We start from the raw sequence: 25,649 nt of genomic DNA on the forward strand, positions 1-25,649 counted from the left end.
TCAGTAGAAAAACAAAGAAGTAAACTCTTTTCCAAGCTTAAATTAAATTGTCCAGGARCATTTTCTTTAAAAAAAAAKAAGTATATTTTAGTTAAYGTTTGCAAGCTGCTTTTAACAGAGCTGGTTAAGAGTGTCAGAAAGAAYGTATTAATAATTGTATTACATTAAGAATATAAAGACTACAAACTCATATGCAAGCAAATGCAGAGTAAGGTGGRCCTGCATTATTAAAGAGAAGAGAATCAAGGGAGAAAGTTAATTTGTRTCATAACCAGGTCAACGTACTATTCATGATTGCCATCCCATGTAACACTATCTTGCACTTTATTGGCCTGGTAATTGTTGCCGTAGATAGAACAATAATGTCTATCTAGAAATGTGATCAGCCTAGAAGTGATACTAACTACTTGYTGTCCACACAATTAAATAATTCAATGTAATTTCAGATACTCTAGTTTCCAGAATGCTTTGGTAAGAGGTAAGACAATATTAACTACTGTGCAAAAGAACAGAAGAGAAGGAAAGGAATTTTTTTTCTGTGTTGAAGTGATAGTAGTCAAATATGCTTTAGTTCTTTTTTTCATCTGCTGCATCTTTACTAAAACCATTGTAAACTGTCAAACRTATTATACTTACTCTAAAACTAATGGTGGCGTTTCTTATAAAAAGCTCACTGGCTTTTACACATCCCACAAAGGTGCAACAAATTAGACATGCACGCAGTTTGGTCCTGGCATAATCTGCAAGTGTTAACAGAAAAACTGGAGGGCTGCTGAATGCTAGAATTACACTGTAAAGCATAGTAAGTTACATTTATCGGTTTCAAGTTTTGTATCTTATTTTCTCTTAGCACTGCATAAATGCAATGTTCTTGTCATTACAGTTGTGAAAGTTTTTGATGGGTTTTCATGAAACTCACAGTGGAGGGAAGTAGCAATGATTCTGTGTTTTTTTTCATCATTATCTATAAATATATACCATGATTATTGGAAGTACACTGATARTGATCATTTGATTTGAAAAGCATCTTTCTCGCCATGTTCTGCAGCACTACAAAACTAGTTATATAACACACTAATTATGACTTTAGTGTCTCTATGTGATAAGGGGCAAGATAACACTTTTTGTGTGATATAATAACTTCCATAATTAATTTAGCTTCCATCTAAATCTAAGGGCTAAGCCTTATTTTCACAGCCATGGGATTTTGGAGGTCAGTGGTGCCTGCATTCACAGTCTGTTCCTTAAAGATCTTTTAAAAGCCAGAAAAAAATGTCATATTAACATTTTTTGATAATTGGTATAATTATTTTAGAATAATACACTATGCTTCTGCAAAGCTGCCCAGGTGAATAATTTAATGTTCTGAGACCTATCAGTGAACGAACTATCTCACTACCTTTCTGTGTTTAGTATTATCATCTTAATCTCTGAGATGGAGAAAATGAGATAAAAATAATTTACCCAGGGCATCATAATAAATTCTTAGCAGACAAAGGATCACAATTAAATCTTTCCTCATCCTATGTTTTAAGGATTAGGCTATGCTTTTTATTCTCATTCTTCAGAAGACCTAGTTCAAAACCTAACATTAATTAGAATTTATGTACATATCATGATCAGTATACAACTCARTATCAAATTCAATGTTTTTAAAATGATAAAAACGCTAAGGCATGCATCACAAATCAGAGGCAACATTCATTTCAGCAATCTGTGCTTGTGAGCCTAGTGTATTTCTGGCACTGCTGACTTCCCTATGGATTTTTCTTTCACTTTGTATTTTTTTTTTTTTTTTTTTTNCATGAAATTACTCTTACCTATTACTCTTCCAGATCTTTTTTTGCCCTTTTAAGAACATTATCATTCTAGCTGTGCAACTTGATGCAAACACCATATCACTTTGTATTTTTTTTTTTTTTTTTTGGTGCGTGTGTGTTAAGCTAGCAAGAAGCAACACACATAATACTCAAAATAAGTCTCAGAGCTGGTGAGCAACAGCCAATTATAAATGCTTCAATTAAATGATTTTGTTCTCAGAAAATGCCACTTTGTTCAAACGAAACCTTTTCACTTCTATGCATTGGATTCAAAGAAATATTTTTGGAAAGGTTTTCTGGGTCTTGGATAGAATTTCTGGCAAGGAAAAGAAAACAAGTAAGACCCCAGAATAATAAATAACCTGGTTATTCATCTGGGATGTAGGAGAGATGGATTAAATCCCTTCAAAGAGAGATTTAATACCTTCATACTTCATGTGCCCTAACCATTTAGTTATTCAGAGGTTGCAGTCAATGTGGCCAGCACCATTATGTACTAGGAATTTTCCTGAAATTCCAAATGCTCTATTGAATTGGAAAAAATATTTTTTCTGCCAGTTCTCCTTGTGAGGCATGAAGGTAAATTATTCTACAGGATTAAAGGTGACAGTAGACAGTATTGTGATAGTTTTAGAACTTATTTTAAAACATGTAAAAATTGAATCAGATTAAACAAAACTTTTGCCAGAGAACTGATTATGCAGTGTTTGCTGTAAATCCGCTCTTTGTGTCATGGACTCAAAAAAGCCAAGAGAAAGAAGAAACTCCATTTTATAGTATTGTAAGTGCAAGATGAACTCAGAATGAAAGCTATATGTTCCTGAAATGCTATGATCTGGGTCAGATATGTTGTTTTCATAAATTGAATTACAGTTAATAAAAATACATTTGTTTTTGTTTCTGGTAGATGCACTACACTCCATCAAGGTAACGAGGTCAGGGCTGAACTTAATTAATTTTACATAGATACACTCTTTCCTTTCTAACTTCTGATTGTACCAGTGAGTGCAAATAACACTGACGGATGTTAGATGCAAATTTTCCAAATGGCCCAAGCAGTAAATTTCAATTGTAAATTGATCCATAAAAGAGCAATTTCATTTTAAACTCTCAGACTACTTACAAGATTTACCAATAAAAATAAATAAATAAATAAATCCAGGGTAAGATCTGTAAAGTTGAAGAATTTTCCTGAATTTCTGAAAATTTTGTGGACTACTGAGTAGAAGATAAAATTCATCCTATATGAGATCCTATATGTGTTTTGGAGATGGACAGTATTAAGTCCGAGGACAGTACAAGGATCTCAGTTGTATGTTGATTTTCTTGGCAGTTAAAAGTATAACTCATATGTCTGGACCTTGTTGTTGCACTTGTAAAACGTTAATAAGAAAAGAAAAAGAATATGATGTTGAAATTATTAATTTTGAGCCTAGATTTTCAGATACTCACCTTCACTTGTCAAGGAGATCTGATTATCTGCTTGCAAATTTCAACAGCTGGTGTTACAGAATGAACGAATTTTTACTTTGACCAGAAAAAAAGCAAATATATTGTTTAATACTTAAATTCATGAAGGGCTCTGAATTAATTCCCYGACTCCATGAATCCTGGCTGCATAGTCACTCAGTTTCAAACACAGGAACTGAACAGGACGTAAATTAAAGACTTTTGAAGTAACTAGTGATATGGATTCCAGGACCTTTAGATGAACAAACTTGAGTGTGGCTTTCTCATTTTGGGGCAATAGCTGTGATTATCATACTGCGAGCCTCCGCCCTCTCCCACATCTGTATTTATCAAGGGTAAGAAGAAAATGCTTGCTTGGCCGAGGCCTCCACTGGGGATTTAAGCACTGCCCTGGTTCATGGAGSCCGGTGGCGCTTATGGAAATTGATATTTATTGTCTGGGACTTCRGAATTTCCAAACAGGTGTAAAACCAAAGAGGACTGAGAATGGGATTCAGCCTACCTAACTGTAGAGGTCTTGATCTGAGTGAGAGGCATTGGGTTCCCTCTAGAACCAGTAGAAACAAATAGAGAATTTACAGGAATTATTTATCTGACCTGTTTTAGGTGTCTACTTCAGGAGAGAAACTGAAGCCTATCTGTGCCTATTTCTCTTCACTGACTATAGTGGGAATCTAGACTGCTGTAGATGTTGATGCATGATAAAATAAATTCTTWTTTTACCCAGCTTTCAGGCCAGAAAGTCTGCTTGCTTTTGGAATCTCCGTGGAGAAAATCACTGAACATTAATATTTTAATTTGCAATTTTGAGGTGTAAAGGACAAGTTACCAATAGGTACCTCAGGTGAATGAAATTCATATTAAGACCTTRCTCAGAATTTTTGAATAGATGAGTTTTCTATGAACTATGGAGTGTAGCTATTCAAGACTGTATTTTTCCTAGCACCCTTATTCCTGCCCAACATTTCAGATTCTTTTATTCCTGATTAGTTTTAAATAGTGGTTAGAGAGAATGCTTTGATTGTAATCCATTTAACCATTGATGACTTACAGAAGAAAAGTAGAGTTTAAGTGAAAAATTCAGAACTAAATTTCCTCTGAAATTGATTTTTTCAGTTATAGCTTTCCATTGTAATCCCTTAGCTTGCTGCATTATACTTCTCCAATGATACCTATTTCTACCGATGAAATAATTTAAGGATGTCATTGTACTAACAACGGATTGAGAATCATCTCAATTATTATTACAGTAGGAAAAAATTACATAGGAAATTTGATTTTAAATCATTTTTGCATTCTTTTCAAGGCTGAAATTGACACATTTGGAAAAATTTTCCCTTTATTGTTCATCTCTTTTAAAAGTTGAATATAGTGCTCACTATAACTAACTGGAGATTTTGCCTACCCAAATTACCTTAGAGTTTACATTCCTTCCTGTCCTAAAAAAATTGCGTGGTCCTCTGATGCACTTTTAAACAATTAGGTAATGGTTTAGATTATGAGATGTTATTAGATAATATATAGAAATAAGAAAATGCCTGCTGGATTCCTTAATCCTCCCATCCACTGGGGATTTGGGCACTGCCCTGGTTCATGGAGCCCAGATATAATGAGATAATGACCCTCAACTTCTACAAAATAGTAAGTAGCAAATTTTATCTGATATTTAGATAGATAGAGTTATGCTGCCAATACTGCCTTTAATTATGATTAATTAGATCAAAACTTGTAATTTGTTCAGTATAAGGTTTTATTTTTAATCCACTGAAAGGATGCACAAAAAATGATGGCATAACCTGGATAATATACACTTCTTCTGGATGAAGAAGGCACTAATATCCAGGGCTTCAGTAGGRTCAGGTTTATGAGCTATAAATTCAGGAAAGAAAAAAAATCTTAAAAAGAAAGATCACTATTCTTTTCTTTGTCATATGTTTAACTGAAAACTGTACTTGTGTCTGTAACCTCTATCCTGAGATTAAGAAYTTAGATATTCTGAGTTAGATTTGGTAAAACAGCATGTCATACTCCTTTTGACCCAAATTAACCACAGAAAAGATCAATTATAAAAAGAGATTACCTYTGATTTTAAGACTGAGGAAGAACAGGAAAGAATCTATTTTTCATGCAGGCTTGAATTATCTTCTACACTGCAGAGCTACTTTACAAGGAAATATGGACTAAATGTACAGAAGGACTTAAAGCATTCCCACGTGGAACGTCTTATATCTGAGCTACTCTTATTTCCTGGGGACTATAACCACAATCCAGGCTTTTACAATGCACTGGAAAGCCATGATATCAATAATAGAATCTGCCAAAATCAGAAAAAAAAATGCTATTCAAGGTACGTGCCATCTGATACGAAGCAGAATGGTATTTTTTCTTTTCTTTTCTTTCTTTCTTTCTTTATTTTTTTTTAAGCTCCACTTTCTACATATCTGTATTTASCCCTAATCTACAAGAAGGATCTTTTCACTGAGATTTGGATCCTCAGTCATGTACTCCACTGGCCATTTTTTTTCCCAAAACAACTATGCTATGGTTGAACCCTTTTATTCATTAGCTCAGTGGTTTTATTAGTTACCTGAGATGGGAGYGACCAGTTCCTGGCAAAACCTAGAAAGCTATTGATGTCAAAGTGTTTTAGATGGCCTTCTACAAGKTGTCTAGGGATAGGGCTCTCTTGTCCTAAAAGAGTCAGTAGCAAAGCTAAAGAGTCAGTAAGGGAGTGAAAGCTTTTAGTAGGTCTATCTATCAGCTAAAGGATAAATACTGARTACACTTCATCCAGTTAACCACCTTCAAGGAGAAATTGGTGCAGAACTAAGCTACAGTCTACCCCACCTTGAAGGGCACGACATGGGCAGACCCATGGGCAGCCCCTCAGTGCCTCCCTGCGTATTCTCTCTACACACATATGATTATACAGTCTCTTCTGAAGAGGTCTTGCATAAAGAACAATATGTGAACCCCTCTGATATCTGCAGATAGGCTGTGGGGCTGCTTCCTCTTGCATCTTCACTGTATCTTTTCTGATTAGACAGGATATTTTTACCAGGGGTAAGGGCTGGTAATTGCTGTTGAGGTTATTTAGCTTTTAATTACTCATTCCTCTCTTAATCTTATCCTTTCTACTGATGCTTTAATTATTTCTTCCTTAAAAAAAAAATCCAGTTTGTAATATAGCAACTATAAATGTATGCCTTTGTTTACCCAGCCACAAAGAATCTAATTTGATCTAAAAGGCATCAGCAAATTAGGAACTTCTGCTGTCATCAAACAAAGGAACAGAGACAGACAAGCAGAGAAAGAGCCTGACGGTTATTGTTCTTTCCTGGGAGATAAGACACCTGAACTCTATTTAATATTTAATAGTTTATTTGAAGTACAACAGCAATAGAAGAGATTAAAAACATTCTGCTGCAGTAAATGTAATAATAGTATTACAATATTTTCTTTATGTGCGGGTTTAAGTAGCTTCTTGTAGAGAAGAGATGTGAATACAGGTTTCCCACAGAGATGAAGAAAGAGAAGTAAATAGGATAAGTAGTAAAACAGAAAGTAGTAACAACTCCGCTTTCTTTARTACTTCCTTGCTGTTTCATTTTTTTTGAAAGAAACGAAAATTTAGATTTTTCATTTGCTCTGAAATAACATTTATTGGGTTGGGCTGCGAGTGTGAAAGGTTGTGTCTTAATTGTAAGTCAGCCCAAATCATTTTCTTTTAAYATTTCACTTGGCCTGGGTTTCAAGCTGTCAAATTAAACAGATGCTGTTATCAGCACAGCGTATAGGACTGACTGTCCTTTGGCCCCTCTCTCTATCATTTGTGTGTATCATTRCTGATCTCTCTCTGATTTTGTCCTCAGATAATATGACCTTTAATCATATGATTTTTCCTCTGGAAAACCAGGCCTTTGTATAAAATATCTTGTGAATCAAAAGCATTTACGGTAACAGTCTAATTGTGTTCAGCAACTTAAGTCTTTTCCTGGAGAATATATCATAATTGATAAGCAGAGTGAAATCCTTCTCAAACAGATATTTTATTTAACTTTCAGAGATAACAAAACTTAAGTTAATATAGAGACAGGTTATTAAAACCATAGAAATTGTGTGTTTACAGCCATTGTTTACTACAACAGAACCTAGGAAATTCTTGTTTTTACAGGTGGATGTCAGGTTTTTCTGCATCCTCCAGTCCCATCCCTCCCCAAGCACCTCTCTGATAACTGCCTTCTTTCAGAATAAGAGCGTATCTATTATAGCCAATAAATATTATTTTAATATTTAAATATTAATTATATAAATGTAATCACACTTAACTGACGCTGCGATGACCTGTTTTTGTGCAGTTTTTTTCAAGAGCTCATTTCTAGCTAAGTTGATATAATAAAACAATGAACAAACATTATAAAAATGCAGGCAGATTTCTAAAATATCCAGAAGCCTGATGTCCTGCACAGAACCAAGCCTTCAAAGATAGGACATGAACTTTCCATTTGAGAATGCTTAACTCCTTTCTTCCTCTCACCTTGTCTACTGCGAAAATTGAAGCCCCCCCCCGTCTCCCCTCCTGGTGACCTACAACACAAAGTGAAGCAAATTGCCTGTTACAGAGATAAGCAGAGAGGGTGGCACTGACTGACATGAAAATATTTATAAGCTGAATTCCTACAATGAGCTAATTAAGTGTTTAAAGTCATTGTTATCATAACTGAATTAAAAGAAAAACCCTCTTGGTTATGTTTAATATCAATTTAAAACGATGTATCTGTGATGGGTAATATGAGATGAGTATGAACAGAATTTTATTATATAACTACAGTCATTTATTTCATTTGAAACTCTAAGGAATTATAAAAATATTCCAGGGCAGTTAAAGGGACAATGACAAGTCCRGTGCATATCTGCTGCCAATAGTGTTTTATGAGGAATGAAAGTCTCTCAGGAGCAGTAGCTGAATATTAGACCTATCACTTCTGAGTAGTTAGTTCAAACCAGGCCAGGTCACAGCTGCAAAGTACAGTTTAGGTTCTGTATTTAACATCCTCCTTTATTGCAGTCATCTGCCCTCTAATTGCTGAGTGTTAAAATCCCACTGGACTTCTCAGTGCTATCAGATGTCCAATTAGATGCAGCTGGGTAGAAGTTTATTTCCACCCCATCCTGCCTCAGTCACCCATGTAGTACACCACCTCTCAAACCCACGGAGCCTGAGGAAGGTGACCCCTGTACAGGATGCAGCCCTCTGAAAGAYGGGCAAGGATCCCTGCTCTGCTCCTCCTTTTCTGTATGGGGTCCTCTGTGGCCTTTGAATTTCAAAGAGTGGTTTGGCTCAGTTCTGCTAAGCGATGAGCTGAAGTGGCCAAGCTCTGTGGAAAAAGTAATGAAACCACTGGTCAGTAGTAGGAGGCTCAGAGGTACAAGAGGTGAGACTTTCACAAAGAGAGGACCTAATGCCCAACTGAAAAGTTCAAATCTATGCCTGCAATATAGGATTCATGCAGTCCTATTTTGAAATGCATCACACACATATTTATGCATGCACAYCTACACATGCATAAACATTAATGCTCTCTACATGCCTATGCTTGTATTTTCCATTGGCTAATTGCTGTAGGAGGACAAGAGACAGAGAAAGAATACTTAAAAAGGGGGACCTTGATAAAGCACAAGATGATATTGATACAAATACATTAAATCTTTAGAAGCAGTTCGGTGAATGGAGACTGGTTAAAGACATAGGTTATTCTACATGTCTGGCACAAACCACACTGTTGATCCATTTGCTACGTCTTCCCAAGAGAGCACTCTCAATGAAGGAGCTGCGTCTGCTTCAGTATTGACATCTTATCTTGGTGTGATGGAATCTGGACATATTAATCTGTTTCCCAAGTTTATCTTATGCCAATGAGCGGACTAATATGCCAGTGGAGAACATTTTATTTTCAATGGTTTGAGAACCTTTCTATTTACTTTTATTTAAGTATCTAGTGATAAGAAAATGTTTAGCTAGTAAATATATCAATAAGTGAATGCTTTAAAAAACAGGATTCTATTAAAAAAAATCAGGCCTTATGGCAGAGATGAACAGAGTTTTTTTGTGATTATTATAGTTTAAAGTTTATATCAAATATATTGTTAAAAACTAGTGATCAAGYTTTGAAATTCTTTATAAATATCAAATTGTATTTGGTTTCAGTGCCGGATACTTTTGGCTTCTTCATTTAAATATTCCACTAGCATGGGAAGAGGAAGTACGGGGAAGAAGTGAACACAAGCTAAATATAAAATGAATCTCTATCACAGTTCCAGAAAGTTTAACACCAGATCACTACATCTAGTCTGGCTTGTGTTCATTGTATGTTGCAATCTATTATATTTATTTTAGTAAGTCTTTTGCTGATCTCAGTTAACTGGACCTGACTGAAGACCACCTTTCAGAAAGTAATCCAGATCTGATCTGGAGACACCAAAATGTCTCTGAATAATGCAGTAGGTCTTTTTCTTTGGTATTTTTGCCAGAACAAAAGCAGTGTTGAGTTCAGTACTTATTTGCAATGTAATTGGTTCATTCCTTTCTTTCTTTTAAATAAAAAGACTAGGTCTCTAGTTTCTCTCATTAATTCATTTTCTCATATAATTTCATTTTCAAAAGAAGTTAGTAGCTCTTTTCTCTAGTCTCTGTATTTTTTCAATGACCTCTAAAATGTAACATAAAAGTTGGACACAATGTTCCAGTACTGTTCTGACTAAGACCATGTACAAAATAAAATTATTTTTCTATTCCTATTTTTACTCCTCTCTTTAAAGATCAGCTCCCCTCCCCCCGCAAACAGGAATTTTGTTTATTTTGTTTTCTATTTTTTTAGGCATTATATTGAGGTTCAAACTGAGTTGCTTATGGATTATTGTTTTAAAATTAATTTAAGCTGCAGGTATTCAGGGGCAGTATGATAGGAATTTTGCAGTATGAGATATACAGCTTTAGATTTCATTGCATTAATTATAACTAGGCTTGGCATACCGTGTTCTGATAACTTGGATTCATCTGACCAGATGTAGGGAGAAGACAGAGAGATCAGAACTAAACCTTTATAGTCAAATGAAAAAAAAAATTACTCTGTGTGTGTCATTCATCTCCTCCTAATATAGAATAGAAATAAGTCAGACATATTGATTTGGACCTGGAAAATGACTATTTCATACTCACCATTACTTTATACTCGCTGTGTAAAGTGACATAACGTGCATACTAGGCTGTGAGACTACCGTATCTTCCTTATTGCTTACCTTTCCTCTAATACTTGTAGCATGACGGTTCTATAATTATTTTCATCCTACTGTCAAAAATGCTATATAAAATCAAAACTTATTATCTGCAAAACCTCTTTAAAAACCTTTATTAAATGATGTTTTCCCTCTGAAGACTTTTTCTGATATCTATCATAAGGAGTACTAATTCTATTAATTTTGGAAATTATTGAAATGTTTTTTTATTGAAATCTAGTAATGCTAACTTCTTAAAAAATATATGATCTAGTTTGGGTTCAATTATCTTACAACAATGTGTTACATCTTGACTTTACAAAATTTGTAGTTTAATCAAATAACTCAGATTTACTTCACAAGATCAGTTTTCCACAGGATCATTTTTACTGACATTAATCACTATCTATTCTTATCCTTTAACACATCATCATCTCAGTCCCATATCCACCTCCTCCTTATTTTGTTTAGGTTTTATGGATATCAGACTTACAAGATCATCCCATTAGCCTTATTAAATATTGGCATAACATCAGTAGTTTTCTAATCACTCTGGGATTTAAAGAAATTAACCCTAGTAGAGTAGAAAAATGTTAATTTCTGATATCTATTATTCATTTTTCTGTTTGGTTATTCTGGTAAGGAAAAATGCATTTTAAGCTCCATGGAAAAAAAAAAAAAAAAAAAGAAAGTATTTTTTCTTTCCCATTCACTCATTGCCGGGTTCCTGAGAAGACCTTTCTCTGCTGCATTTGAGAAGATGTGACATTCTTTTAGGGAGCAGCACTGGTTCAGAACCTGAAATGTGGACATTATATGCAAAACATGATTATACAGAGGGGAATGACACCATACAAAATCTACAGGAGTACCCTACTTTCTACACTCGTAGGTGGAAAGAAGAAACAGCTTTTCCTCCACAAGTTTTGTGTATCTATCCCTAAAAGAATATATTTTTCAGATTATTGTGTTTAAAGTGTCCAACTCACTTTTTAGCGGCTAAATATTTTTCAGCAGATGAATTTTTTGAGCAATTTGTGTCTCTTTGAACCCAGGGAATATCCACAATAACTTTATTGGCCTAATTCATGCCCTATTGCAGTTTTATTCACCATCTAACATTATTAATCACAACTTTAATTCATACAGCAGCATCTCTATTCTCTCCTAGTGACGTGTCACCTCCGCGTGTGTTAACTCTCCCATCTGTTAATTTCATTTCTCCAGTGAGTTTCAGTTCTTAAGCATATGTCAGATATTTCACTACAGCACACTTTTGTCTTTTGATCTTCAGCTATATTAATTGCTTGGAAATGGTCACAAACTCCTGGTTAGTAAATGATGAGAGACCATGTCTCTATACATCAAAGAATAACCTTCTGAGAAGTCAAAAGAGGGTGAGCACATCAAGGAACTGGTATGTAGAACACCTGGAATTAAAGTAACATTCACTCAGAGGAATGGCACTGTTCCCATAAACTAGATGGGGGAAAAAAAAAAAAAGGCCTTTGGGTGCATCACATTTTTTTTTTTTTTAGTTAGACTGACTTCTTGAAAACTGTTAAGTATTTTTTTTTCTACCTTGCCTTTCCAACACTCACTCACCTGATGGGTTTTCATACTTTGTCTGCTGATCCTCTTTTTTTTTGTTTGTTTTCTTTATTTGTTTTTTATTTCTTGGGGGATCCAAGAGAGCTGATTAACATCCAAGCATCACTTCCTCCAGGCTCAAGAGCAGTGCATCACTATAAGTAAGAAGTGCAGCCAAGGGGGCAGGAGACCTGCATGGGTGAGCAAGTAACTTCTGGCAAAAGAAGTCTGGCAAGAGAAGAAGAAAGTACACAGAACATGGAAGATGAGACAAACCACTTGGGAGTAATATAGGAACATTGTCAGAGTATGCAGGGATGTGATGAGGAAAGCCAAGGCCAATTTGGAATTAAATCTGGCAAGGGATGTCAAGGACAACAGGAAGGGCTTCTTCAAATACATCAGCAGCAAGAGGAGGACTAGGGARAATGYGGCCCCACTACTGCATGGGGCGGGGGCCCTGGTGACAAGGGATACAGAGAAGGCAGAATTACTGAAYGCCTTCTKTGCTTCAGTCTKCACTGCTAAGGGCAACCCTCAGGAATCCTGCAGCCTGGAGACGAAACTCTAGAGGGAGGAAGACTTTCCCTAGGTCAGAAGAGAAGACTGAGGGGGGATCTTATCAGTATGTACAGGGGACRGGGACAAACTCTTTTCAGTTGYCCCATGTGACAGGRCAAGAGGCAATGGGCAGAAAYTGAAGCACAGGAAGTTCCGCCTGAGCGTGAGGGGGAATTTCTTCCCTGTGMGAGTGACGGAGCACTGGCACAGGTTGCCCAGAGAGGTTGTGGAGTCTCCTTCTCTGGAGATCTTCAAGGCCYGCCCGGATGCAACCCTGTCTAACATGCTCTAGGTGACCCTGATTGAGCAAGGAGRTTGGACTAGATGATYWCCAGAGGTCCCTTTCAACTTCAACCATTCTGTGTTTCTGTTTCTTATTAAAACAGTAACCTGTGTGTTGCCATTATGCTAGTAGTATTTTTTTTCCTTCTCTTCTACGTGTTTTCTTACATCATTTTTTCCATTCCCACATAGCATTTCTTACCATATGTACAACTGACTTTTTTTTCCATCGAAGGATTACATACCCAGCATGCTACAATCTATCACCAACAGACTAGTRAAGATAGAGTAGGAAGGAGACTCCTCTCATTGCCTCTACATCTGTCATATATCACTATTTTGGAGATTTATGGGTTTTCATCCTTACAAACAGCAAGTGACACAGAAAAAAAAAACAGTTCTGTCAAAAGCAGATCTCCCAATCACTTCAGAGAAACTTGTTACTTCAATTATTTACTGTTATGAAAATTAAAGTGGACAAACAAACAAACAACTTTCATGCTCAGAGAAGATATAGCGAAGTGTATAGAGTTTTTGTACTCCAAGATATCTCTTAACAGTTTTTTTTCATCCATTATGATTTGGAAAGAAAAATATGATACTGATCTGTCTGTTACTCTAGTATGCAGTCCAGATTCACTCTATTTAACTTGTTGCATTTAACTGGGATATCTGTGCGAAGAACCTGCTTTAATCTCTTTCTAGAGTGAAACAGGAGCAACGTAGTCACTGTTGTAAGCCATCTACATTCGGAATAACGCAGTGGAGATGCTCTGACTGGAGAAGGAGTTTTAGGTATAAGTACTCCTAACTTATTTATATAGATGCCTGAARTTTAAGTCGGAAACATCTGAGCTGGGAATAACCTGTGAATGATATTTCTAGCTGTTATCAAAAGTGAAAGCTCATCATTCAGTTGTTTTTTGTTTCATTAAATTTCAGGCTAAATTTAAATGTATATGTGCAAAAGAAAATGYTATTATGAAAAACATATTAAGAGACAATCTTTGAATGTTTTGTAATCCCCTTACGGTGCTGTGTCATAACTGATAATATCAGACAAAAAGTATCACTTTTTAACAATATAATTTTTTCTTTTTACCCCCCCCCAAAAGATAAAATTGTGGTAAAAAATCACGCTGGTGATTTTATTCAATATTTTGTAAGTTATTAAAAGTTTTTAAGCTTTTTAACCTGATCCATTGTGTCCAAAAAATTACAACTGGAAAAATGTTGAAAGAGGGACTTTCAATACCAAAGACAAAAGAAAATGTCATTTACTATCAATAAAACTAACTTGACCCTTCTAACATTTTGATATTTATCTCCTCAGAGAAGCTGTAATTGAGGTGGATRTTGATGGACATTTTGGTTTCTGTATATTAAACTACAGTACTACCTGACAAACATTTTAAAGATTCTAGGTGTAAGGATCTAGTGCAAGATGAAGCTACTCACCTCCTGAAAGGAGTGCAGCAAAGCCTCTGAGGATGTATCCTAAGTACATCCAGAATTGAATTTTTTTCCTTATGTCTGAATGTAGTGAAAAAAAATCCTTGAGGAGCATAAGACAATAGATATATTTTGATGAACATTTGAGAGCCAATTATACTCCAAAACTTTTCTTTTTCATGAATGCTTACTTTCTTTTTTGCTTTTTAGATATACATGTATCTACAATTTAGGTGCATAATGCTACACAAACATTTTCCTGAAAATTCAATCCAAATTCAAAGAAAATCCAGTTAAAAATGAGCTTTTTTTTTTATCATGGTTTAATTCAACTGAAGCTATGTTGGTGAGCAGAGATAAACAAACAAAAACATGAAGACAATTGTGTGGCCTTTGTTTTTTATCTTATGAATTATGAAGAGAAAAACAAAATAACACAAARCAAAGCACACAGATGACCTCTAGGTAGATATGCAAAGCAAACTATTTGAATAGAAAGCATCTAGAGTATCTACTACAGTGTATTAATATAGCGGTTTATCAGAACTACTTTTCACTTCTTACTACTGTAGTGAAATGTTTATTCTATTTATAAATATGGAGAGGAAGGTTATCTTATCATTATGCATTTTAGGAAAGCGAGCATAGAAGCATGTCTGGTATTTGTGGATTGTCGCAAAAAAAAAATCTCATTTCATTAACAGCATTCACTGTTCCTGGGGAAACATTATGTCACAATATCAGCTTTTATTTTGGCTGAGAAGATACAAATGTTTCTAATAAGACCTTTTTATCCTGAGTTAGCAAAAATGAATGTACCCAACTTAATAACACTATGGAAAATCACCATGAAAAGAGAATGCTGTTATCATAATGCAACAGATCCTTTACAGATATTCTACTCAACACTTTTATTTCTCTGTACAACTTTGACCTGCTGACAATGAAAGTTAGTATTTAACATATTTCGTATTAGTGCTTTGTGTCAGGAAGTCTCGATGCTCTGCAACAAGCTCTCATACTTACAAGTTAAGAAAAGAGATGAGATATGGCTGAAAGGGGACTATTAACCACTGCTGATAATACTCAGAAACTCCAGCAGAACCAGAAAAATTCTTTATTTTGCTTTTGACCACTTTTTTTTTGTTTCTCACATGCACTGTTTTTAAAAGGCCTTTTCATTTTGACTGAATTTAATTATACTTGCTATGTTCTGCTCTTTTCTACTTCAGTGTTTCCTGAAGTGAAAAACATCCTCAAAAGCAGTTCTGCTTTGTACTCTGATTGTCAATCAGACCCTTTATAAGTATATTCTTCAGAAAAAGGAGCTGTAGGCAAAGGAAGGCCAACTTCTACTGCATAACTCTGTCTTGAGACTGCAATTTTAATGGAATTAGAGTTAAAAAAAAAAAAGGTTGAAATTAATTTGTGTACTTATAAATCTTGAACTATGAGGAGATAAATACAAGTGAGAAAGGTCTGTGAAATAACAGTTTTATAGTCTCAAGTCCCTTTTTAATACCAGAAGCTGCTGTCAGTGAGAAGAGCACAGGACTGGACTAATTTCTGTAATCAAAAAGCTTAGGTGACATTAGTCAAGTCACCTCATTTCAGTGTATTTCTATTTGATCATCCAGGATTTGTCATCTACTTAGTTGTAAACCATGACGCAAACAGTGTCTGACTAATGGCTAATCCAGAGCTGATAGMTGATTAGCTCTCTATTCAAGTAGTCTTTTGTCTAAGAAGTATTTCTTTTTTTTTTTTTTCAAGGCCAGGGCTGCACATTCCCAGGGCATGGTCATCTCGTGGTTATACAATGCTTGTATCCCCTCTCTTTAGGAAGATCTTAAAATCTGAGTCTTTGTTTTGAACATAATTGCTCAGATTCCAAAGTAAGAGTAGAGAGTGTCCTTTCCAGGAGATGCCTTTAGCATTTCCCTTGAGACATACAGCTGAGAACTCACTCTGAGAGATAACATAATTTTCTCACTTCTCCAGCAAGTGCTCTAGCACCCTTTTGGTCATACAAATGAAGGATATATCTTTCTTCATTTGTGTTCTGCAGAAGTGATTTACATGCAATACTTCAGATTGGGGGGAAAAAAAAAAAAAAAAACTACAAGCTATTTCCATCAGAGATAGCTATCTAGTAAAATTCTGCTCAGGATCCATCTGGGTGAAAAAAAATCCCTTTGTCTTGAAGAGGAAAAAAAAAAAAAAAAGAAAGAAGAAAAGAAAAAGATAAGACCATGGGAAACTCTTGGACAATGAAGCCTGAATTGTTAGAGCTTTGCAACCTATAAAAGTGCTTGAAAGACAAGTTTAAATTCATACTAGCTCTAAACACCCATACACTGAACTTAAGCAACTTCCTCCTCAGTGTGCTGGCTGCTCTTGATCCGAGACACCAGATTCTCTCCTTGGATTACAAAGCTGGGGGATGTGCCAAGCACTAGAAGTCTATTCTTCTCTTCATGGCCTAGGTTTCTATCATTTGACTGGGACACAGAAGGGAAATTTTAGTTCTTCTGAGTTATCTGGGTAGTTAGTGGAGCGTAAACATCTTCAGTGCTTATCGAAGACCTGAATTCCCTATAAAAAGATTATGTATCTCTCCACTAACAGCAAAGGGCAAAGATGTCTCCACTGAATTACCAGAGTTAAATGGGATGAATTTAGGTTTCAGAGCTTATCAGTTGGGTATGATAACGGTTATCTTTTAGGCTTCTATGTCTTTTTTTGACTATGATGCTAAGTTCAGATTCAGTTTAAGATTAGACTCTTAGCTCAGAGATTGATACCTACCTGCAAATGCTTCAGTGTAGTCATGTTAATCTGAAGCTGAATCCCATTAGGCTCATACTAGTTGGCCACACGTAGATGTCTACTGAAACACCTTAAGATTTCCAAAACACCACCTGGGCTTCCAGATACGATACTTGGTGGATGGAAAATCTTCACTCTTCCAGGCTGGCAGCTGGAGGCCAGGTGGGATACCTTAAGGTATCTCAGATAGTACTAGATGCCAACACATGGGTAGTGGAATCAAGCTGTCACCATGTTCGTTCCTGTTTTGTCTAAAGAGGTAAGAATACGTACTTGTTCCAAGGATTCATATTTAGCCGAAGATTTGAAAATGGAAAATACAATATAGATAGAAGCATAGAAGACTGAATTTGCCTTGTTAGAGCTCCAGGGAACAGAGGAACATAATGTCCAGCTTGAAGCTTAGAATGCAAAGTGACTTACATTTGAGTACAGTTTAAATGATCCCATATAATATATTTGATTTAAATACTTGCTACTTAGTAGTAGCATTAGGTAGCAACATGAAAACCTGCTAGTCAAACACTAAGCATTTATCTGTTTCCACAAGTGATAGAAAGAATGACTGAATGCATCATAAATGATGCAGTATTCCTACATTCAGAACGATGTTCTCTTAGCACTTGCTTGTAGTACTATGTCTCTGGAAATATTTAGGAGTTGCAATTTTTCCTTTAAAAGTCATTTCTTGATGACTGTGGAAATAAAATCTAGCTAAAAACCCTGAAACATGAAGCATATTAGAATACACAATCTATCAATATATGCTGATAAAAATTCAAGTTTTTTTCTCATCTGGAATGTAAAAAAAAAAAAGAAAGCTATTTAACTTCTCATTTGTTTGGGAGCCAAATTCTCTGATTTCTTCCATATCAGAATGCAGGTGGCAGTTTATCTTCTTATCTGCTGGGCCAGTCTGATGCAGAGAATGAAAAAGAAATAACAGCTCTGCCTGCATAGTATTTTTACACATGCTAATGCATAAAACTGTAAATTATCATATGTTACAAATCATTTGAAACTTCRTAACTGAATGACCTGTTAGGAACTAATAAGTTAGGAGTCTTCAAATGGCTCCCTCGGAACATTTCCCACTCTATTAAATTAAAGTATAAAGCACATTCCTGCAATTTTTACTTATCTGAGAAAGTATTACTCACACAAAAAGTAAAAGATCATGCTATGTAAGACATGAAGGTGCTGGGTATCATTATTTCCATTTAAAACTGCACTAAATATCTCCTTTAAAATTAAATTATTTTGGTAATGAAGGTCAATGTGTTCAGCTGCTTAAGCTCCAGTTCTGCAGCTCTGTCTAAAGCTTTATACTTCAGCTAAGTCACAATTAATTTTTTGCTTTGTTTTTCATTGTAAGTACTTGAGCAAGTAGGAATGTGCATAGAAACTAATGGCTGCAAGCTGATGTCAAGCACAGAACAGAAAAGGTAGTAGTCAGTGCACAGATTTTGCTGCATAGCTGTGACAATACATCTGAATCATGAAAATAAACACCCTGTGCATTCAGCTGCTGATTTCTTTAAGGCAGAGGCACTGTTTATCTCCACCTATGTAAAACCGCAAGCATTTTTGTGATGAAGGCCATTGCTCCCTGAGGATTCGTTGTTTTGGACCAGGAGGTAAAATTCCAGTCAAGGATTATCCTATTCTTATGCTTGAATTAGAGTATTTTAATGAACTCTTTCCAAAATAGCAGGTGGGACACAAAACTTACAGTGAAATCCCTGGTTGACAACCACAGTTTTGTCATTGCTTTCAGTGAGGACAAGTTTTGCTRTAACTTTTCAGCCTCTCCTCTGACAACCCATTAAGATAGTGGGAGCTATGTTGCCTTCAGAGACAATGTGCAGTTGCACATTTGAACCTTGATACTGAAAAATGGACTTGAGAGGCAGTAAGATTAATTGTTGAGTTTTTGACAAGTAAAGTGCTCTAATTCTCTTTTCCACTCTTTCAGTTCTCATCCTTGATTGATATTTGGTTAATTTTGTATTAAAATAACAACTTCAAAGAGTCACATGGCTCTTAAGTCTTTTAAAAAAGAATAAACTGAAACAGAAAAAGGGAAGAGTGAACTGATTTTCTTTGTCCCCTGTCACTGGGCTCACTGCCCATTTCTTGTCTTTTATTTTTTAATTTGTTAATTCTAATGAAAATGWGTTTGTTTTGCAAGTTTAGGAGGTCTTTGGCAACACAAAGTTTAAGGCAATCTCATTTTTTATGAAAATGAACAAAGAATACCCACTCACTCCAAGATTGTTCAATGGATACTGTAAATGAATGAGACATTTATTTTTGTGCCAGCTCAACTAACAGTGTCGACAAGATTTGCATACATTTTGGCAAGTGCACTGCCACAAGGTGGTAATAAAATAGGCCTTTTATATTTGAGTCTAATTTACTTTAGTTATACTCATTAATTTTTTTTTCACATGAAAGGGATTTCTGTAAGGGATATTTTGGGAACAGCAAGGTCATGGAAATGTTTGCTATGTAGCTAGTATCAAACATTTTATATCCAGAAAAACAAGAGCATTTTTTTGGAGAAGAAATTCCTATGTGCTATGAATTTCAGATACCTGATTATTTCATCACTGATAGGATTAATATTGCATGCTTAAATATCATGCTTATTACTTGCTGCCACCTGCATAGTATTTAGGTAAAACACAAAATGTGGAATTTATAAAAAAAAACCCAACCCTCTATGCATGTTTTACCGTCTTCAGTGACATTATCTACCTAAAGTCTACTCACAGAAAGATAAAAATGTGCTCTTCCTCTGAGAGCGATTATTCAGGGTAAAGTCTTTTTCACAGGTAGTGGTGCTTGGAAGGGTGAAGGGGTGATTTCAAACCAATTATCTTAAAATGTGTAGAAAACTGTGCAAGTAGAATGCTGCATGAGCAGTACTTTGATTTTAACAGGCTAGTACCAGTGTATTTCATTACAGATTAGGAATGCATTTGTACAAAACAAATAATAATAAAAAAGCAACAACAGGAACAACACTTTTAAACTCAATGTGTTTAATCAAACACAAGTCTACGTATTGGTCAAACCTGAATAAAAATATCTATCTGGTTTCCTGTGAATGCACACTGCAGAACCCAGTTTATGGTTTTACTGTATTTCTTAAAGTGCCTTTGGTTTGCTCCTGCTTATATCATCTTGAGAAGATACTGGGCCGCCGATTCAAATAATAGGAAAGCAATGAAAAGAATCCTATCTCTCTTTTAGCTACTTGTCTCTTCACTGAAGAAAAACATGCAGAGGAGCTAGCTTCCCCACCATGTCAATGCAGCGTATCTGTAATAGAGAAGCCAGTTCCAAAGAATTTGTCATTTTTCTTCTGAGATAATAAACAATGTCTCTTTGTCACAAATGAATTTCCTGGATAGGTACCATTTTCGTAGTTTAATAATATTAAAGTAAATGAAAAAAAGCTGATTAACTACAAGCCTTTGACAGGCTGAATGAATTTTTCATGAAACACAGCTATCAAACTGTGCACAAGCAAAAAATATTCTAAGCTGAAAATATAACTACAGTGTACATTAATAGTGTATTCATTTGGGATATATTATGAGATGCCAGATTAAATAGCCAGCACCCAAGTATTTATGAAACACGTATTTCTCATAACTAAAATAATACTTAGCCTTATAATTCAAATACTATTAGAGAGAGAAAGTAAGTTATTATGAAAATATATAGCTTTAATTTGCAGACATATAAACACTTTTGGTACATTACAGACATATGATGCCAGAAATCAAAATAATGATTTTTAAGCATAACACTAATTCATCCTGTTTACACAGAGAAATTTGATATAATCATCATACAAAAGATAGTTCTCAGCTCTTACAATGAAGTGAAAGTGATACATCACTGATAAACCTGCTGCTTGGCTGCAGAGGATACAGTAAAAGAATAAATTATCAAGAAAATACGCCACCAGTCTTACAAGTTAGATTCTGGATCTAATCCAAAATCAAAGCCAATGAAAAGGAGGCAGGAATGGTAGCCAAAAGACAAAAATAAGATCTTTCACATAAAATACCAATCCAGAAAGGAGCAATAACCAGTATAAACTAAGTCCTATATTCCTTATAACATGAAGTGATTTTTGTTTTCATCTGGCAGATCAGTTTCAGAAGTATCACATGAAAAATCTATTACACAACCAAACTGATGGACTACTACTGACAGATTGCTCAAAGTACAAAAAATATTACTACTTCTGTGACAACTAAAGGTTTAGCCATTCCCTTGCTTCCTTGCATCTGGCCACGTTTATGAGGGTGAGCATGGAGCTTTCTCTATATTTGCTGTAAGAAATATGAAATGTAATTCTCCATAAAAATGACCAGTGGACGGCTGGGGCAAATGATAATGTGGGTGAAATCTGTAGCAAATGAAAGATGATATGTCACAGCAGTTCAAATTCTCATTACATTATCTTGCATTCTTGCTCAACAGGAATTGCACTTCTCGTTAATGCCTTTTCTATCCTACTGTATAAGCTTTACTTGTGAGGTAACAAACATTCTGTTTATTTTACTAGTGCATTTTAATGTCCTTATTCTTTTCCTTATACATACACCAGGATAGACACTTCTTTTTTGTGTAAATGTCTATCTACCAATGTATATTTTRTATTAAAACCAATATATTTAAAATATACTCTGTGTTTATCTCATGGACAGTACCTCAAACAGTTCCCTGCTCAGGAGCAGCTGATGCCCTCTTGTGGTWAATGACTTTTCAAACTTGAGTTTAAAGAATGGTCTTACCTTCCCCTTTTTTATGACCATTGTTCTGATTGAYTTATGAAGGCTGCAAATGATGTCCATGTTTTAAAGACAGGGCGCTAGCTGTTAGTACTAAGGTTTCATAAAAAAGCTGTACACTGAATTTGAATTTAAAAAAACTGTAAACAGCTATTTACAATTATAATATTATTAAGTTATAAATTAGTGGTCCTTCATTGTAATCTCTGCCAACACAACCCACAGGCAGTTGTTTCAGAGTTGTCCAAGGTTTGTTAGATGTGGGTTTGGATTATCCACAAGGAAATGTCAAATGTTRGAAATCTCCACTGGTTTCTTTTCCAACATGTGCAGGCTAATTCTTCCATTTAATGGGATTTGTACTTCCAAGTTTTCCTCTGTTCTGTGACGCTTTTTCCCTTTTCTTAGACAGATGTAAATGCCCATCCCAGTTACTAAGGTGATTGAACCCAAGCTTATTATTGACAGAGCTACTAAGGTAGGCATGCAGGATGCTGACTCTATTTTTTTGTGTGTGGGCTCTATGGATATTTGTGGCTGCTTCTCTTCTATATTGATATCAGGCTCTTTTCTTAACAAACTTTCGATGTAGCTCTCATTGCTAACAGTGTCATTGACAAAGAGGTTCACCATGACAGTGGAATGGAGAGGTTCTGGGTAACCATGATCACTAACTTTTACAAGCAATCGATAGAGGCCATAGTCATTTTGCATCAGTGACTCTTCCAAGGTGATATTACCAGTTTTAGGATCAATCCGAAATGACTCTGGTCGAGGGCCTCTTCTTCCTATGATGCTGTAGGCTATGACTGCGTTCATTCCAGTGTCCTTATCAACAGCGTAGACCTCAGTGATCGGAGAGCCAGGAAGAGTAGAAGGAAGTACCAACAAATAAGACATATTAGATTGAGGAAATAAGACCAGAGGGGGGTTGTCATTTATGTCCAGAAGAAGGATAGTTATTTTTGCAGTAGAAGATAGGGCAGGATCACCGCCATCAACTGCTTCAATCCACAGAACATAGGAGCTTTGTTGTTCCCTGTCGAGGGAGACTTTAGCTCTCAAAACCCCTTTGCCAGTATCTATGACAAAAATATCACTTCCATTCACAACTGAAAGGGCAACCCATCCATTCTGTCCTGTATCAGCATCCGTGACACTGATAACTCCAATTTCACCAAAACCTGGAAAATTTTCTGGTACAAAAAAGCTGAAGTCCTTGTTGATAAATCTTGGACTATTGTCATTTTTATCCAATACAGTGATTGCAATAGTTGCTATTGATTCTCTTGGAGGAAATCCAGAATCTACTGCTTTGACAGTATATCTATATTTCTCTTTTTCTTCTCTGTCCAGCTGGGTGGAAACTGTAAGAACTCCTGTGATTTTATCCAAAGAAAAATAGGAAGGGGCATCAGGCCCTAAAAAATAGGACACTTCTCCTCTTTCTCCGCTGTCAGCATCTGTAGCATGCAGTTTGGTCAAGAAAGCATTAGGAACATTGTTCTCCTCAATGGATAATTCTATCAACTGCTGAGAGAAAACTGGTGAGTTATCATTGTCATCCAGAACCTGTACTTTGATTATTTTGTTGACATGAAATCCTTCTGAGTTCCACGCGACTACTGAGATTTCATACAGCTGCTGAGTCTCATAGTCCAAAGGCTTTGTGGTCTCTAGTAAGTATTCATTGTTGTATGGCTTGTACGGTGACAGTCTGAAAGGACCATCACCATCCAAATAGCAATTGACTTTGTATTTTTCATCAGGGTCTTTGATGGTAAAAAATGCTATTGGCGTGTTGATAGGCTCCAGTTCCTTCAAGTACACCACTCCCTCCACTTCATTAGCTATGAAACGAGGGACAACTTCAGGTGGCCTCATCATGACTTTGATGATATTCACTAGCACTGTGATCACTGCAGGGATACAGCCAGGGCCGTTGCCCAGAATGATCAGCCTGTGGAGCCTTGGAGAGTCCCCATCAACCATACTGGAGAGTGTGATGACTCCTGTGCTTTCATCCAGATGGAACAAGTCTCTAGATGGCTGGGGGACTTTCTGGCTGTAGGAGTAGGTGATCTGGGCATTGGATCCAAGGTCCATGTCTACTGCATGGACAGTGGCCACATGAGTCCCTAGAGTGGAATTTCCATAAAGGGTGACATTGACCTGAGAGTCATTGAACTGGGGGCAATTGTCATTGATGTCACTGATGTCAATGGTGAGGGTGGCACTGCCCACAAGCGGAGGAGTCCCCCCATCCTCAGCAATGATAACCGTAACATATTCCTCCCTGGCCTCCCTGTCCAGAGCCCCCATGACAATCAAGTAGGGGGTCCTTTCTCCACTCTCATTCTCTTCCACGTCCAGGGTGAAGACACCATAGTTATCCCCCAAGCGGTAGGTCTGGACACCATTGGTGCCCACGTCGGGGTCAAGGGCAGGATGCTCGATGGCCAGGCGGGTGTTCACGGGTGCATTCTCGGGCACAGAAAGGYGGATGTGGGGCACAGGGAAGTGTGGCGCATTGTCGTTGACATCCCGGATAGCGATCTTCACCTTCACCAGGCGGAAGTACTCCTGTGGCAGCACTAGCACGTCTAGCAGCAGCAGGCATGACTCAGGTGAGGGTGATGAGGAGGAAGAGGCAGCGGCCGCTCCCCCARTGATGGTGGCCCCACTGCTCTCCACACACAGAGCTTCCCGGTCGATCTCCAAGGTTGAGGTGTGCAGCTCTCCGGAGCGGTTGTCCAGCTGCACGTACTGGCCTCCCAGGCCAYGGGAGGCCAGGGTGAAGGAGAGTGGAGGCTGGAGGGCTGGAGGTCGCTGCCCGTCAGCTGTCGGCAGCCGCAGATCGTGGGCCAGGCTGCCTATGAGCACCCCGGCAGGCAGCCCCTCRTTGAGGCTGTAGAAAAGCTCGGTGGCACGGCTGTAACTGGCAAAGCAGTTGAAAGGTCCCACGAAGAGCAGGAAGAAGATCAAGTGCTGAGGAAAGAGAGGCACCGAGGTGCAAGGAGGGGGCAGCGTTAGAGAAGGAGAGGAGAGCAAGAGGGCAGCCACCCCCTTCCTCGCTGCCTGCCCCACAGCCACTGCAAGTAGGGTGGTGCAGCATCTGCAACCCGGAGCCATGCTCCCTCTCCCCCTCCAGCTCTCCCTTTTCTTGCCCCCCTCCCTAGCAGAGCAGCTTTCCCAGACCRTTGCCATCTGTACCCTACAGGCAACACCAGCTGCATCCCCCCCAGCACGCAGGCACTGCCAAAGATGGCCTAGGGACACCCTGCCGACTCCCCCCAACCAGCAGCACGTTGGCCCCTGATGTGCCACCTGCCCTCTGCTCCCCACCCCGCACCTCCCCGAGCAAAACTCCCAGGCACCCCCAAACGTTTGCTGACCTCTTCCCTTTCCACAGCAGCATCCCCGTCTGCCCCGCCTGTTCTCCCCCTACCCCCCATACCGCTGTCGTCCCCGCAGTGCCCCAGCGCACCGCCGATGCGCACCGCGCACCGCCGCGCTCCGGGCCCCCCGCGGGTCTCTGCCCGCCCCCACCCCCGCC

The 25,649-nt window shown here is 37.3% G+C and overlaps 1 protein-coding gene across 1 annotated transcript; it reads right to left on the minus strand.

The window, feature by feature from the left end:
* Positions 1-21,114: 21,114 nt before the first annotated feature.
* On the minus strand, positions 21,115-25,225 carry PCDH20 (protocadherin 20). The gene has a single exon (XM_085309559.1). The coding sequence runs from the start codon at positions 25,223-25,225 to the stop codon at positions 22,382-22,384; it is 2,844 nt and encodes a 947-aa protein (XP_085165685.1). The 3' UTR covers positions 21,115-22,381.
* Positions 25,226-25,649: the final 424 nt, after the last annotated feature.

The sequence above is a fragment of the Rhea americana genome, unplaced genomic scaffold (genome assembly GCF_003343005.1).
Source record: "Rhea americana isolate MKP2758 unplaced genomic scaffold, rheAme1 scaffold_3, whole genome shotgun sequence".
In the NCBI taxonomy this organism is placed as follows: Eukaryota; Metazoa; Chordata; class Aves; order Rheiformes; family Rheidae; genus Rhea; species Rhea americana.